Consider the following 14,152-nt stretch of genomic DNA (forward strand, 5'->3'; position numbering starts at 1 on the left):
TTAGATAAAAGACAGAGTTTATTTAGGATTAAATACTCGTTTATAACTGGAATATGTAATTTGTTTTCCAAAGCCTGTGATATATTGGCTTTGTTACAGATTTACCCAGAACCCCTGAAAAAGGACTGAATTGTAGTTAGCCAAAACAATATTTTCATATTACAGCTTTATTATTCACAGAATCATAGAATGGTTTGGGTTGGAAAGGACCTTAAAGATCATGAAATTCCAGCCCCTCTGTTGTGGGCAGGGACACCTTTCACTAAACCAGGTTGCTCAGAGCTTCAAGACTTCCTAACTTACTACAGCCATTCAAAGTATTTCAAGGTCCAATGCTCATTTCTGTGACTTTTCCATTAACCTCTTCCTATCGCCCCTACATAACTGGCTACTCAGGTTTCTACAGCTAAGGGATTTTCATCTCTGCTGCAATGATTTCAGGTCACACAGCTGCCCTGTACCACGTGCTCCATTTTGTCTGCATCACGTCTGTAACACAATAACCTGCTATTGCTTTAGAAAAAGATGTATTCCATTTTCCAGGCAATAACTAAAGCAGCTTAAGTAAATGGGTTTTCTCTAAACAGCAGCGATAAAGTTACTTAAATTATTTAATTTTACACAGGGTCCTATATGTTTTTCCCTAGGAATCAGTGACAGTTCTGACTAGGGAGACTCTCCAAAGTTTGTATTCAATTCAGCTCTTTCACATTTTATAAATCGCCTCACCTGAGTCGGTGAATAGCACCCCTGAAGGCTATGCAAGTTTTACTTTGCTCAGAGCATAAGACAGAACAGAATCCATCACAACAGTTGGGAACAAAGCACACACAAACACTAGGGCCTTCTCCTTCAGCTTTGCCACCATGTAACGTGCCTTGGGTGCAGGAGATGTCAGAGCATCCACCATAGCATCTACAACCTCACCGCCATTAGTGCTTCCCTCACTGAGGATACTGTTGAAAAAGTTGGCCCGCTCTTGAATGTACTCCTTGTTGTAAACAGCCTTTTCCTCTTCACTCAATTCACTCCAGATCTCTTCAGCACTGAGTGGTGGCTGAATTTTTGTAGAGCGTGCATAATTTCCTGGCTGGATAATACAGACCTGAAAGCAAGATGTAAAACTTAGCAAGGTGCAATCAGTCATTGTGAATTCAATTAAACACTATAGTCACTAATACACATCAAAAGCTCTCTACAGCCAGAAAATGCCGCTTTGTTGAAATTTTAACCCTGGAAACTTGACTGAAATCAAATATATTCCTGGGAAATATTTAAGATTGGAGAGGTGCTTTATTTTGACTTCCTCATTTCGCTCTTTGATGTTCTTGTTTTGACTATTCAGCACACCCTCACAGAATGCAACAGAACATCTTGGATTTCTGTGGAATGCTTAACGGTGTAAACGTTTTGACAATACTGAGACAAAGCCTTTCAGTATGACTTTGATTGGAGAACCTTGCAATTGATAATTTTTTTGACCCAATTTGGGACAAAAGGAGATATTAAAGAAAATTATCAGGTCCTGGGGAAAGAATTGCTGTTTTCCCCAAGTAGGTGTAATTAAAAGTAAACTAGGTCTTGTCAGCAAAGAACAGGGGGACCAAAAGTCAGCCTCTCACTGAAGCGATTAGCAAATTTCTGTAGATTTATGCACATGGATTTAAATGAAAAGCACACAAGTCCTTTGCTGCTCCACGTTTTCTTTGTGTGTTGCTGCTGTTCTGCTCCCTTCTGAGTATTCCAGGGAATTTTGGAGCAGGCTAAGCACTCACAGCACACATGCTGATCCTCAGTTAGCAGCAGCCTTGTTCAAACTATTTGTAGATATGCAACATTAAAAGCTCCGTGGCATTTAACTGACCTGATTTCTACAGTCTGCAACACAAGGTGAGGAAAACCCATGCTGAGTTGTGTCAGAGACTCAGGGATCTGACAGGCATTCTCTGTGAAGTCTGTGTTGATTTAAAACCCTGATGTCCTCACTCAGCCACCCAGCCCACCTGTGTCAGTGCCTGCCTGGTGATGGATTCACTGCTCTTGAGGATTGGGATGCAGGTCCTAGGCACAGGGAGAAGGAAGGGATGCAGAAAACTCCAGCAGAGGGATGGTGTGCACAGCTGGAACAGCTTTGTGCTGCCTCAAGCAGGTTTGTCACACAGTATCCTCAGGAGCCTTCCTCTCTGGTGCTATTTAGAAAAGTATTTGGTATCAGCCAAACTAATGCCAATAGTAAACTTCCCACATTTATTGCTAACAAAGGGGTTCTGAAAGCTTCTTTTTTTCTTTTTTTGGAGTTGGCTTGGAGAGAAGGAGAGATGGTTTTTGCCCTTCCCACATTTTCTGTAGCCTTTCTACTGGAAGACACACACTGTTTCCTGCACTGTCAGCTTGCCTGGCCAGAATTCAGTGGGATCGATCCACAGCTCCATCTGCTCCTTGCCACCTCTGTGCAGATTTCTCCTGACAGGACAGAGAGGACAACAGAGCAGTGCAAGGGAGCACAGGAAAAAGGAAACATGTATTTTGTAGGCTCTCCACAGGGTAGGTTCTCAGGCAAATGCCAGCCAGCATCTTGCATACAGTGAGAAACAGAAAAATACCTCTCAAAGATACTCCAAAAAAGTTTGTCAGCCTTGCTCACTCAGTTATGTGCTGGGACTGCTGCAGAGGGGGAACAGGAAAAATCCCAAAACAGCCAGAGTAGCTAACCTGTTAAACTAAGCCCTTCCATGCATTTGAGATTATCCTCAGCTAATCAGCAGAAATCCTCCTCATGCTGTGTGGTATTAGGATGTAAAGTCACTTGCATTTTACAGCCCTTCATATTTATCAGACAGGGATAGCTAATAGATGCATAGCTGTAATATTTTCCAGCACAAAGCTTATGAACAATGCTGTAAATCTGTGTGCATAAACAGTATGCCAGTGCAAAGCTGCCAGAGAAGACTTTGAGTGTTTGAGAAAAGTGTTTCAGCAGCAGAGTAACTCCAAGGAAGAAGCCTAGTGAAGCTACTTAGTGATCTAAGCTTCAGGTTTGACTATTAGAGTTGCTTAGGGCACTAAGAGCACTCTTACAGCCTCTTAGGTTAAGAGAATAAAAACATCATTACTCTGGACAATGCTGCCTCTTGTAGAGTAGCTGTTCTCACAAAAAGCAAGGAGTTAGTTCTGTAAGAGAGAGAAATAACCCCTCAGGCAAGTGACAGGCCTCCTCTGGCTGCACAGCACTCAGTGTCTGGGCTCTTTGTAGCCACCCAGCAAACATTTGGGTTCCTCACTGCTCTTGGGAGCTCAGGCAGGCTGTGTCAAGAAGCTTCTCCACTGCAAAGGATGTGGAGAAAGGGTGGAAGTTTCAGTGCTGACACACAGACCTGTTACCCACCAGCTTCTCAGAACCAAAAACAGCACCCAGGACTGCTGTTCCCAGTAATTTCCAGCTGACTGATTAGCCACAGAGAAACCACCCCTTTCCAAAAGAAAGCTGCACCCATGGATGCAGTTCTGACCTTTTATCTGTTATTTGTTTCGCATAACTCATTCCATCACTTACCTGCTTTCCATCACTTACCTGCACACCAAACTTCTTCATTTCCAGTCTTAAAGCATCACAAAATTTTTCAATAGCTGCCTTGGTCATAGAATAAATGCCATTTCCCAGAGTAAAGTAGGCAATGATGCTGGACATGAAAACAATACGTCCTAGAAAGAAAACAGTACAAATAACGTAACTTCATTCTCAGTCTTTAACATGCAATCAATTCATCTCAGTTTTCTGAGCTGCAAAGAATGTGGTGTTTAGTAGGAGACTGTTTTACTGCACACTATCCCAAAACTGGGCAGTGTCAGTGTGCAGTCCCAGCACAGAAGGGCACTCAGTTCTGTTAAGCAGAAAACTTCACACAAAAATCTTCCACCTAGTGACAGATGTTGGACTAGACAAAATGTAACACATTCTCAGTGTGCTGCTTATTCCTTCTGAGCCTGAGATAGGATGAAAAAGCTGGAAACAAAGCAGTAGCCTAAAGACTGAAAAGCAGTAGTAAGAGACTGCGCTAGTAAGAGAAGGACTGCAGAGAAGAGGGGGGTGATTTTCCCTGTGGTAGATATATGGTTACTAATATCAGTTTTTTCTGTGCTGATGATGTCTCTGCACTGAGATGTGGTTTTATAACTGTGCAAATTAAGTCCAAGACAGACTGTACAGTGCTAAGCTTCACTGAGGAAAGGTGACTTGCCAAATGTGTGCAGGTTTACAAAACCTTACAACAGTTTCCCTGATCTGTGCTGCTTTTCCCTCCTTTCTAACTCCTGCTGAGTCCAGGTATGCCTAAAATAGCAGAGATTCTTCATTTGAGGCACTGGAGTGCAGTTCATTTCCATTGACTCCCTGTAAACTTCTGTCACATAGTCCTACCATGGGGTAAGGAATGTCTGAGTGTGGATATACAAATACCAGAGGTGAGGGAGAAGATGGTCTTGTCACTGACAATCCAGAGAACCCAGCTGCACTCCTGCGGCTGCCACGGATGCAGATAACATCTGGGCCCCAGATCCCACGAAATGTAATAGGGCTGGGGGATATCAAAAGGTATCGTGGGAATGTAATGAAATCGGTCATTTTGAATTAGGTTCTCTGCCTTCCTTTACAGCATCCCAAATAAATCTTACACACAGTAAGAGGAAAATAATTACCAGCTTGCTGATAAAGAGGCTCTATCAGCTGGCCTGGCCAGCTGGAAAAGATGTGGGGAAATGTTCCTCTCAGGGTAGGATGTTTAAGTCCTAGGCTGGAGGGTATTACCTCCTTTTACATGTATTAATAATTGTATTAATAATTTCGAAGTGTTTCTTGGGATAGGTGCAGTAAGCCATGGGTTGGATGACCTCTGCCTCCTCTGTCCAGTAGTTGAGTGGTCTGGGGTACACACCCAGGATGTGGGACAGATCATTTAACTTCTCTTTGTGCCTAAGGGAACTGAAACCCATCTTCCCCAGGAGAATGTTCCCATGTCTGTAATTCAAGTTTTTCATTTGGACAGGTCATTTCCTGCCCCCAAACACATAAGCTATAGCTATAGTTCTGGCTGTTTCCACAAAGAAAGCAACAGGAAATCTTCCTAGTATTCTTCCTAGAGTGCCTTGGCCTTCTTTCCTCCTACATGAAGGTACTTGAAAATTAAGTGCAGGAGTTAATCAAGGAAACATTGACAGCCCTGAAATACAAAATGCTCCTTTGAGCTAAGGTATGTGTGCAGCCATCCAGATCGAAACCTTCTAACAGTTTATGAATGTGCTTAATATCACGTGCACCATTACTCCCCTTCGCTTCAAAGTAACCCTGTGCAATTCATGGGGCCAGAGAAATGCTTCTGGTGGATCAGCACCACAGAGTTTCAGCAGTAAGCAGGACATGACAGGGAAAAGAGATGTCTCCCTGTGTAGCGGCCGCATAACACACTCACTGGGTACATACAATAGAACCTTCTTCCACAAAAACACATTCAGCTCGCAGTATTTAAAGATTTCTTTCTTCTTGTGTCCGAACCATCATCAACCAAAGGTAGCCAAGCAGAAAGAAGCAAAATAGCCTCAAAAAAGGGATGCTTTTATCTTACGAACTGTTTGTGTAGCAGTGACACCTGGGGTTTCCAGGTGAAACCTACCCCTTCCTGTGCTTGATGCTGCACACAGAGCACAAATCCTCACCCTGAAGAGCCAGAATAGACAAGGAAGAGGAGATCTTCTTCCCCAAACACAGATGGAGAGAGGCAGGGAACAAACTGCAAAGCACCCAAGACATGCTGCCATGCTGCACAGGGCTATTGAACCATTCCTTCTCAGAAAGAAGGATAAAGCCGTCATGTAGGAAGGTTCATGCAAATGCATTTATCCCACTGGATACCCATGCACTTCTACATACTTGGAAGTTTCCTGCCCAAGGTCACAGAGGCTCCACAGAGCTGGAACTGGAAGCTGGATTTTCTCTAGTTCACCTCTGTAGGGTCATTCCTCCTCTCCTAATTGCCAAAAAGTAAAATTGTAAAGCCTAAATAATAAAATTAAGCAGTTTCATGGATCTTTGTGTTTTCTGACTGCCAGTAGTTAAAAAGGCTTGCCTGGGCTTAATGATCTATGGTAAACATCCTTCCTCTCTTTTTTCAGTCAAACACTGAGAGAAATCCTTATTTATAAACACTTTTTTTTTTTCTATATACTGCAAAAACAAAATCTTTGAGGATATTTTTCCCCTTATGACTTCACCCTCTTTTCAGGATCAAGTTGCTCTTTCAGGCCACACAGAAGGAGGCTGTCATTTCAGTTCAATGAAAGACAATTAAAGCCTCTTTTATAGATGGTACATTACTCGGATTATAGTAAGCTAATTATTCTACAACTCTAAATAACAGTGGATTAGCATTACCCTTGTATTTCCTTAGAAGGGGAAGAAACGCCAGAGTTGTCCTGATGCTCCCAAGGAGATTCACATCTGCAAATTTTTCATATGTCTCCATAGGCAGCCACCCAGTCTCACCAAATGTTGATATTCCTGCATTATTGACAAGGCCCCAGAAACCTATGGAAGAGAAATGACTCAGCAAGCATCTTTAACTGCAAAGCAACCACTGTTAGATAACAAGCAACACCACTGATTCAGACTCTTGCAAAAAACTGTATAGTTGTGCAACATTTTTGTCTTTTCTACTTAAAAGTGCAGGCATATTTTGTTTAATGAAGGAAATCCATTGTGTTCATAATGTGGACTAAACAGAATCATAGAATAGTTTGGGTTGGAAAAGCCCTTAAAGATCATGCAGTTCTAGCCGCCCTTCCTTCCATGATCAGGGACACCTTGCCTAGAAGTCTCAGTACTATTTAATAATCACTCACTCTATAGTTGTCTTAAGATTTTTATTAATAACATGATCTGGAAGCCTATGTGTCCCTGCCAATGTGGTGTACCCTGAAATTTAATTACTTTAATCCCACTGTGTGCTATGAGCAGCTTTGTGAAAATTATATTAAGCAGTCTAAAGGCTAAGGGGTACTATTTTCAAAGTGCCTGACTAATTTAAGAGCCTAAGTCTTGCATCTTTTTCCAAGAATTGAGCTCTGATTCCTTCTGAAATCAGCCACAATCAGGTATATGGCTGCAACACTGGGTAAAGTAATCAAGCAAAGTCAGTGGCTACAGTATTTTTTAAATTCTGTACTTTTGACCACGCAATGACAGATTTTTGTGCTAAGGAGCCCACCCTCTGACACACAAAGATTTCAGTGTTTACAAGCAGAAACACTGGCAGCAAAGCTTGTTCTGACAGAGCTCAGTGACAGGAAGCTGAAGCCCTTCAGCTGAAAGCCACAGCAGGTCTCCTGTGCAGTGCTAACAGCCTCAGCTGTGGAAATGCTGTGTTGGAGTAGGGAGCACCCACAGGCTGGAGCTGACATGCTGCCTAAGGGCTGATTAAGCCCTGCTGACTTGTTCTTGCCTGTACAGCAAAGCAGGGAGTGACAAAGTGCTTTTGAAAACATTTCTGTTCCCGTCCTTCACTCCTGACTGACAGCATCTTGAGAGTGACCAGCAGTGTAACTAAGGAGTACCAGTGCAGCTTGACTGGCACTGAAACAGCTGAATTAGCAGCTAAGTTCTGCCAGCCCTGACAATTTTGCTCACACATTTCTTCTAAAGAATCCTTGTAGGTGTCCAAGGCAAATAATTGTTCTATTATGCCTTCTACAGGACCTCCAAGCCTGGGTTTCTGGGGAAGCAGAGCAGATTTTAGTGCCTCTCTTCTTCAGAACACGTGAGTTTGGGGCAGGGGTGATGTTGACCCAGCTGTAGCCTCCTGTACCTGTGGCAGCAGAGTTATTTTCAGGAGACTTTTGATCAACCTTAGTCAAGGCACTGCAGAAACCTTTGGGCTGCATAATTTTCTTTCTGATCTTCTCTGATAAAACTACTGCATTAATTTCATGGTATCTTGAAATACCAATTTCTCATGGGTCCTTCCAGAGCCCTGCCAAGAACTGCCAATATCAGATTTCATCCAGAACAGTAGTTAAAGATGAAACAGAAAATTTTTTTAATTAGTTTGTAAAGCAGAACTCTGTAAGCTTTTCTAACATATATATACACTACTTGTATTACATAATTAAATTGGTATTTAAACAGAGAAAGAAACTGATTTATTTTAGTGAATGTCTCATTTGCAGGGCAAAACACTCAAAATCAGGTATTTCCCACATAGATTTTGGATAGCTCTGTCCTCCAAAGAGAATCAATCACTATTCATCAGCCTGTCACCCAGCAATCCTTGACACTGCACCTCTCTTACAACTTCAGTTCCAGACAGACTGCTGCTCTAGTAATGGACTCATTTCTTATCCATGGCCCCAAATGTTCGCAGACAGGGGAGAGGAAACGAACTTCAAAATTAGCCATGGAATTGAGCATCCTTGATTTCTTTCTTCCCCCTGCTACTCTCCTATTTTTCCATCTTTCTATCATTCTCTGGCTTTATTTCTCCACCTCAAAATGGAACCCAGCCCCACTGGGATTTACCTCGCTATAGAATTCTTCCAAATCAATGGCTTAGAGAGCCCTCTGCAGAAGCCAACTATCAATATTTTTGTACTTGCACATGACCCGATCTGCAGAAGGGCTGAGTGGCTGCACACTCCATCTGCTTCTGCTCAAAGCTGGAGGTTTCTGTAGTCAGGGTTATTTTTATATAACCTAACTCTAACACAATCTAAACTAAAGCCTGGCATCACTGCAAAAGCTGCATCCTGATCTTTTCGGCTTTGCCATTTCTAATTTTAAAAAGTCATTTTGCTTCTGCCATTGCACCCTGTGCAGCACAGCAAGAACACATGCTCCTCATGCCCCTGATTTCATTAGGCCTTCAGAAATACAGCTATTAATCTTTAGACAATTGATTTTCTTCCTCTTCCTCTAAACTGTGAAACTCAGAATTTAGGTTGCAAGGCTTAAGTTTTCTCTCCAGCCATTTGCCTCATGTGCTTCGAAGCATCCAGATGGCTGCTGGTGAAGCCAGCCTGTGTGTATCAAGAGAGCTCACAAAATAATGGCTCCTTTCTTCAGTGTAGTGGCCAAATCAAAAGCCATGAGGAGAAAAATTGGCCTGAATTAAACTAAAACAGACTTTCTAAAGAGATTTGGTCAAACATAAAAAGACACTTTGCACCTGGTCAGCTCAAAACACTGTTTGCCCTCAAGGTAAACACATTGTTTCTTAGAACACTTCCCAAATGGGAAATGTTCTGATATTTTTCAGAATGTTTCCTGCCACTTTGTTTAACTGAATCAATTCACAAAATTCTACCCAAATAACAAGCAGTTCATTATTCCCTTCTGCCACTTTCTCAGAATATTTCCTACTTCCTGAGAAACAACCTGCCCAGCTCTGTATTCAGGGTACTCGAATCTGCTTTGGTCTTTCTTTCCCGAAATGTTTGTGGTAAAAACAAATGCTATAAATGTGCATTCAAAACATATTGTAAATTTTCTATTTTCTTAGCCAAATGCAGCTCAGGTAGTCTAGGAAATACAGATGGAAATCCTGAAGGACAAGGCACAAGAATTGAACAGCTGAAAGAGAGTGACGCTGCCATTTCCTGTGTCCATGCAGAGACACATTTGGAAAAAGCAGCTGATGCTTGGTGTGTCAGACTGTCAAAACAGAACTCAGTCCAAACACAGTTTATACAGAGAGGTGTCAGACTATGCTGCAGCAGGCAGGGGGAAAAAACAACTGGAAAGCAGGACTGGATGTGACAGAAATTTTCACTGATCTCTGTGTTGGGAAAATGGATCCTGACATCAAAGATTAAAAGCCATGGATCTAAGAATCACATTAGGAAACCAAACTTAAGATTAGTGAGGCTCTCTGGAGAGCACACGAGCTCCCTAATAATTTCTACTTCACAACATGGTGACCAAAAGGCACATCTCCAAAGTCCTTAGTTAGGCCCAAAATATACCTGATATTTTTTCCAGAAACTCTTAAAAGTCCTCTTCCTGTTAAAGTTAATCCAGCTGCAGGTTTGCAAAACCTTTTGAAAATCATTTTGTTTCTATGTTGGTGCCAACACTCAGATAATACCTGAATTCTGCCACACTCTGAATTTCAACAGGGATTCTTGGGATCAGTGATCTTTGGAGTTTCTCCTCTAAGCCTGAGCCCATACGAGAATGACAGGCTCTTTCCTGATAGATTCCAGACCAATACTAAAGGAAAGTAGCCAAAGGAAGGAAAGTGTGATTTGTCTTGTTCCTTTAGAAAAATGAGAAGGGGGAACAATCTGTCTGTGGCAGTACAGGCCAGATGGGATTCCTGAGTTATATTTGCATCCATTCATGAGTCACCGTCCTTTGCTTGGAATATTATGATGAAATTCTCTCCATAGTAAGGATAATCTATTTCTTTAGGGAATCTGGTCTAAAATACTGTACCATGGGTGAATTCCATGAATACAAAATCGTAATTAAGTGTAAGAGAGGACTTAATAACCTTTGAATAGGAAGTGGGGCTAAAACTAATATCCCTCCTTTCCAGCTAGCTAATGTCACCCACTCACAGCAGCTAAGAAAATGAAGAGAAATTCTGATTTGAAACAGAAGAAATGAGAAAAATTCTGAGGTTTTCTGTAGAGCCTAACAGAATTGTAAATCATCATGCTCTGAACTCCAGGTCTACTTCATATTGGCTTTGGATTTCTACTCTTGTATAACAGAGAGAGAGACGATAATGAGGAGCTTGGGCTAGTTATGGTTACAGCATAACTAGAAGGTGTAAGGAGAACTGTATTTTATTCCTGATATTCTGATTTTATTCTGATATTTTACACATTTTTGCGTATATTTTTTACTGAATAGGCTACTTAATGTAGAAAGTCTCTTTCAGTCTTTTGTAAGTCTACTTATCCTGGGCCCAGGAAAAAGGCAGATTAAGGTGATTTAAAAGACAGCATATGTGCCAAAAAGCCCTACTTGTCTGAGTTGCATATTTCATGGAAAGAATGATACTGTAATAATAAAGAATGTTTAATCTTTACTCTGAACTATTTAAATGCAGGCGTAAAAAAAACCAATCATCATTTATCTGCTTTCTCTTCATTTTGGTCCAGCTTCTGAGGTTTCATTTGGAATCTGTGGCCTTTGCACACTTACTATTAGGCCTGGGATTATTTAAGTGACTTTTTGCAATGAGACAGGAATGTTTTGGTGACCATAATTTAGAAGTCCAGCACACCAATATGATGTACAAATCTTTCATACCTGATTATAGTTAAAATGGCAAAAAAGGAGGGAAAAATCCCTAAGCAATACATAGTGCTTCTCAGGGACAGGTTGCTCTTCTTAGTTTCTACAGGGAATTGCTGAACAGAATTCTCGTGTTCTGAGGGAGGGAGAAGCAGAGAAAACTCTCCCACAGTACTTACAAGCTAGCCAGGACATACAGAACACTGCCAGCAGCTACTTAGAGGGTGGACCTTTTCACAGCTTTTAAACAACATGACACATGATCTATAAACTTCAGCCACTGGATTCCTAAATCAGTTGGAATTGTTTGTGCAAAACCAAAAGCAGACTTTTTATCTATCCAATGCTTATTTACAACAGTCTACTGGACTCACCAGCCACTCTTTGCTCTCCCTGTTACAAATATCTGAGCTGCATTTGGTTTCCACTTTGGTCAGAACTCTGCTGTAGACCATGGATGTTGCTGTCTGTGATCCACCAGGGAGAATGCCGTAAGGTTTCGCCACTGAGGGTTGTTTAACTGGTGGGACATTGAGACACATGCTCCACTGCCCACCTTTTGGGTAGCAGGTAACATGTTCTGTGTAGTCACATACTTTCCTTAACTTCTAGGTACTTTCAGAACATAAATTCAGTTACAAATGGTTCAGAATTCTCTGTCCTAATGAAAAAGAAATTAATTAAACACAATCTTTGACCCAAATATTAAAAAATCTACAATTCCTATATTTCACAAATAAATTGGTTAGTATGAGAGCTAAACTCCTATTTAATCGTGAAATTGAAACTATTTTTATAAAGGTAAAATACCAAGGAAAACAACATATCTATTTCTCTGGACTCCAGGGTCTACATGGTAGTGTGAGCATGACCAGTGCAGGCCAGCATAAGCTGTCAGAATTGCAGGATAAACTATGCGAAACTCAGAGTTCCAAGTGACCTGGTCCCCATGGAGCCTTTAAGGGCTTTTGGGAGACATTTGTGTTCATCTGTAGGTTGAGAAAGGCTTGAGAGAAGAAGGCTCTTCCTCTTAATAAGATAAGGTCAAGATCAACCATAAATACATGTGTTTAATGAGCAATGTCTTGGCTTTTTCTTCTTCCACTTCTCATTCCATGCCCTTCCCAACAAGCTAATGAGGCAGTCAGGCAGACGCCTTGCATTGCATTATCTCTCTGTGCGCCTCATTCTTGACTTCCTGTATGAGCAGGAAGTGTTTGTCTGTGATTTAGGAGGGAATCTGCTGTGCACCAAGTGCATCCCAGAATTACACTGGGTAATTCTCACCCTGCAGTCCCAGTTGGAAAGGAGGTAACTGTGGCCCCATCACCTGCGCTGTGTCACATGTGCTGAAGGGACAACCCAGGATTTAGGTTGTCTGCAATTATTCTGGAGCTCAGTCTATCCATTCCCCTATACCTGGAGAGTGTATAATTGACACATTTCCCTTTCAGTAACCTCTGCAGGGACTAGCTTGATAAATCTCAAGTGGCTCAAGAATCTTTGGTAGGGCACGGCAGCTGCTCTCGCTGCATTTCTTGTACTTATTATTCTCTTTCACAAGTCATGCCCAGAAAAGCACCCATTCCCATCCCTCCAATGTTTGCACAGTTGTTCTGCGCTTTCCCTGCCATTTTCTTCTATTGGGTACCTGCAGAGGGGCTTCCACCCCGGTGGAAAGGTGAAGCTGCCCCAAGGTGCACTGAGCAGTGCACTGTCGGCACCTTCGGGCAGTCCGTGTACGCGCCAGGGGATTTTTAACAAAATCCTGTTGTCATTACCAATAGCGGTAACCACACTTAGCCCATGAGTGACGGCGCTTGCTACCCTCGCACTGTGACACTCCAGCTGACCCTCTCAGCAGTCCCGGGCGAACCGAGCCGCCGTCCTGGCGACTCCACGTCCGCCGCTGCCTCACGCTGCCGGCAGCCGATCCTCGTCCCTCCCTCCCTTCGGGGCTCACCTCGCTCGGGCAGGTGGCTGAGCACCAGCTCTTTGGCGGCGCGCACATCGCGGGCGCGGGTCACATCGAGTCGCAGGACGCGCAGCCGGCCGGCGCCTCCCGCCTCCCGCTGCAGCCGCCGCGCCCCGTCCCCGCTGGGGCACAGGCAGCCCGCGAACACCGTGAAGCCGAGGCGGTGGAGGCGGAGCGCCAGCAGGTGCCCGAAGCCGCTGTCGCAGCCCGTGATGAGCACGGCCCGCCCGGCCGGCTCCAGCCGCGCCGCCCCGCGCCGCGCCAGCGGCAGCAGCAGCAGGAGAAGGAGCAGGAGCAGCACAGGGGCCGCTGCCCACATCCCGCCCGCGCAGCCACAGCCGCGCTGTCCGGCAGCGAGGAAGGAACAGAAACCCGCGGTTAGCACCCTCCCCGCCCGCCCCGCATCCCCTCCCGCCCCGCATCCCCTCCCCGGAGCAGCGGCCGCCCGCAGGCACCGCCCCGCCGCGCGGGCGCACCGGGAGCCCGGGATCGCGATCCGGCCGCTCCCTGGCCCCGCCGAGCTGGTGAAGCTCGGGGTTGCTAGGGGTTTCTCGCCACCCAGCTATCCCCCCACTTTTCCTTTCAACAAGAAAGCTCAGACTGGAAGCATCATGCCGTGGTCAGCTGGAGCTGTGCCGGAGAAAGGGAGCTGGGTTATGCCGAGTTCCAGCGGTATGGACGGTTCAGCTTCCCTGCTCAGCTGAGTTTATGCCGTCCCGTCAGGGCATAAATGAAAGCAGCCATGAGTGTTTATAGATCGGTCAGCTGGGGATTTCTGAAATAGATGTGTTATTATTATATAGTTGCTGTATCTTATATATTACGTTGCAGTATTAAATTGATGAGGGTTTTTTATGGCTTAGGTCTATGACTGTTATCTCGAGGGTGCC

General features: G+C 43.8%; 1 protein-coding gene across 1 annotated transcript; it reads right to left on the reverse strand.

Moving 5' to 3' along the window:
* On the reverse strand, window positions 1-13,596 carry LOC116994459 (D-beta-hydroxybutyrate dehydrogenase, mitochondrial-like). The gene is made up of 4 exons (XM_033056172.1): window positions 13,251-13,596; window positions 6,425-6,577; window positions 3,572-3,702; window positions 1-1,105 (listed from the first exon to the last, which is right to left on the reverse strand). Exons 1-4 carry the CDS (start codon window positions 13,579-13,581, stop codon window positions 758-760), a joined length of 963 nt encoding a protein of 320 aa, XP_032912063.1. The 5' UTR covers window positions 13,582-13,596; the 3' UTR covers window positions 1-757.
* Between the last annotated feature and the right edge of the window lie 556 nt (window positions 13,597-14,152).

The sequence above is a fragment of the Catharus ustulatus genome, chromosome 3 (genome assembly GCF_009819885.2).
Source record: "Catharus ustulatus isolate bCatUst1 chromosome 3, bCatUst1.pri.v2, whole genome shotgun sequence".
Lineage (NCBI taxonomy): Eukaryota > Metazoa > Chordata > Aves > Passeriformes > Turdidae > Catharus > Catharus ustulatus.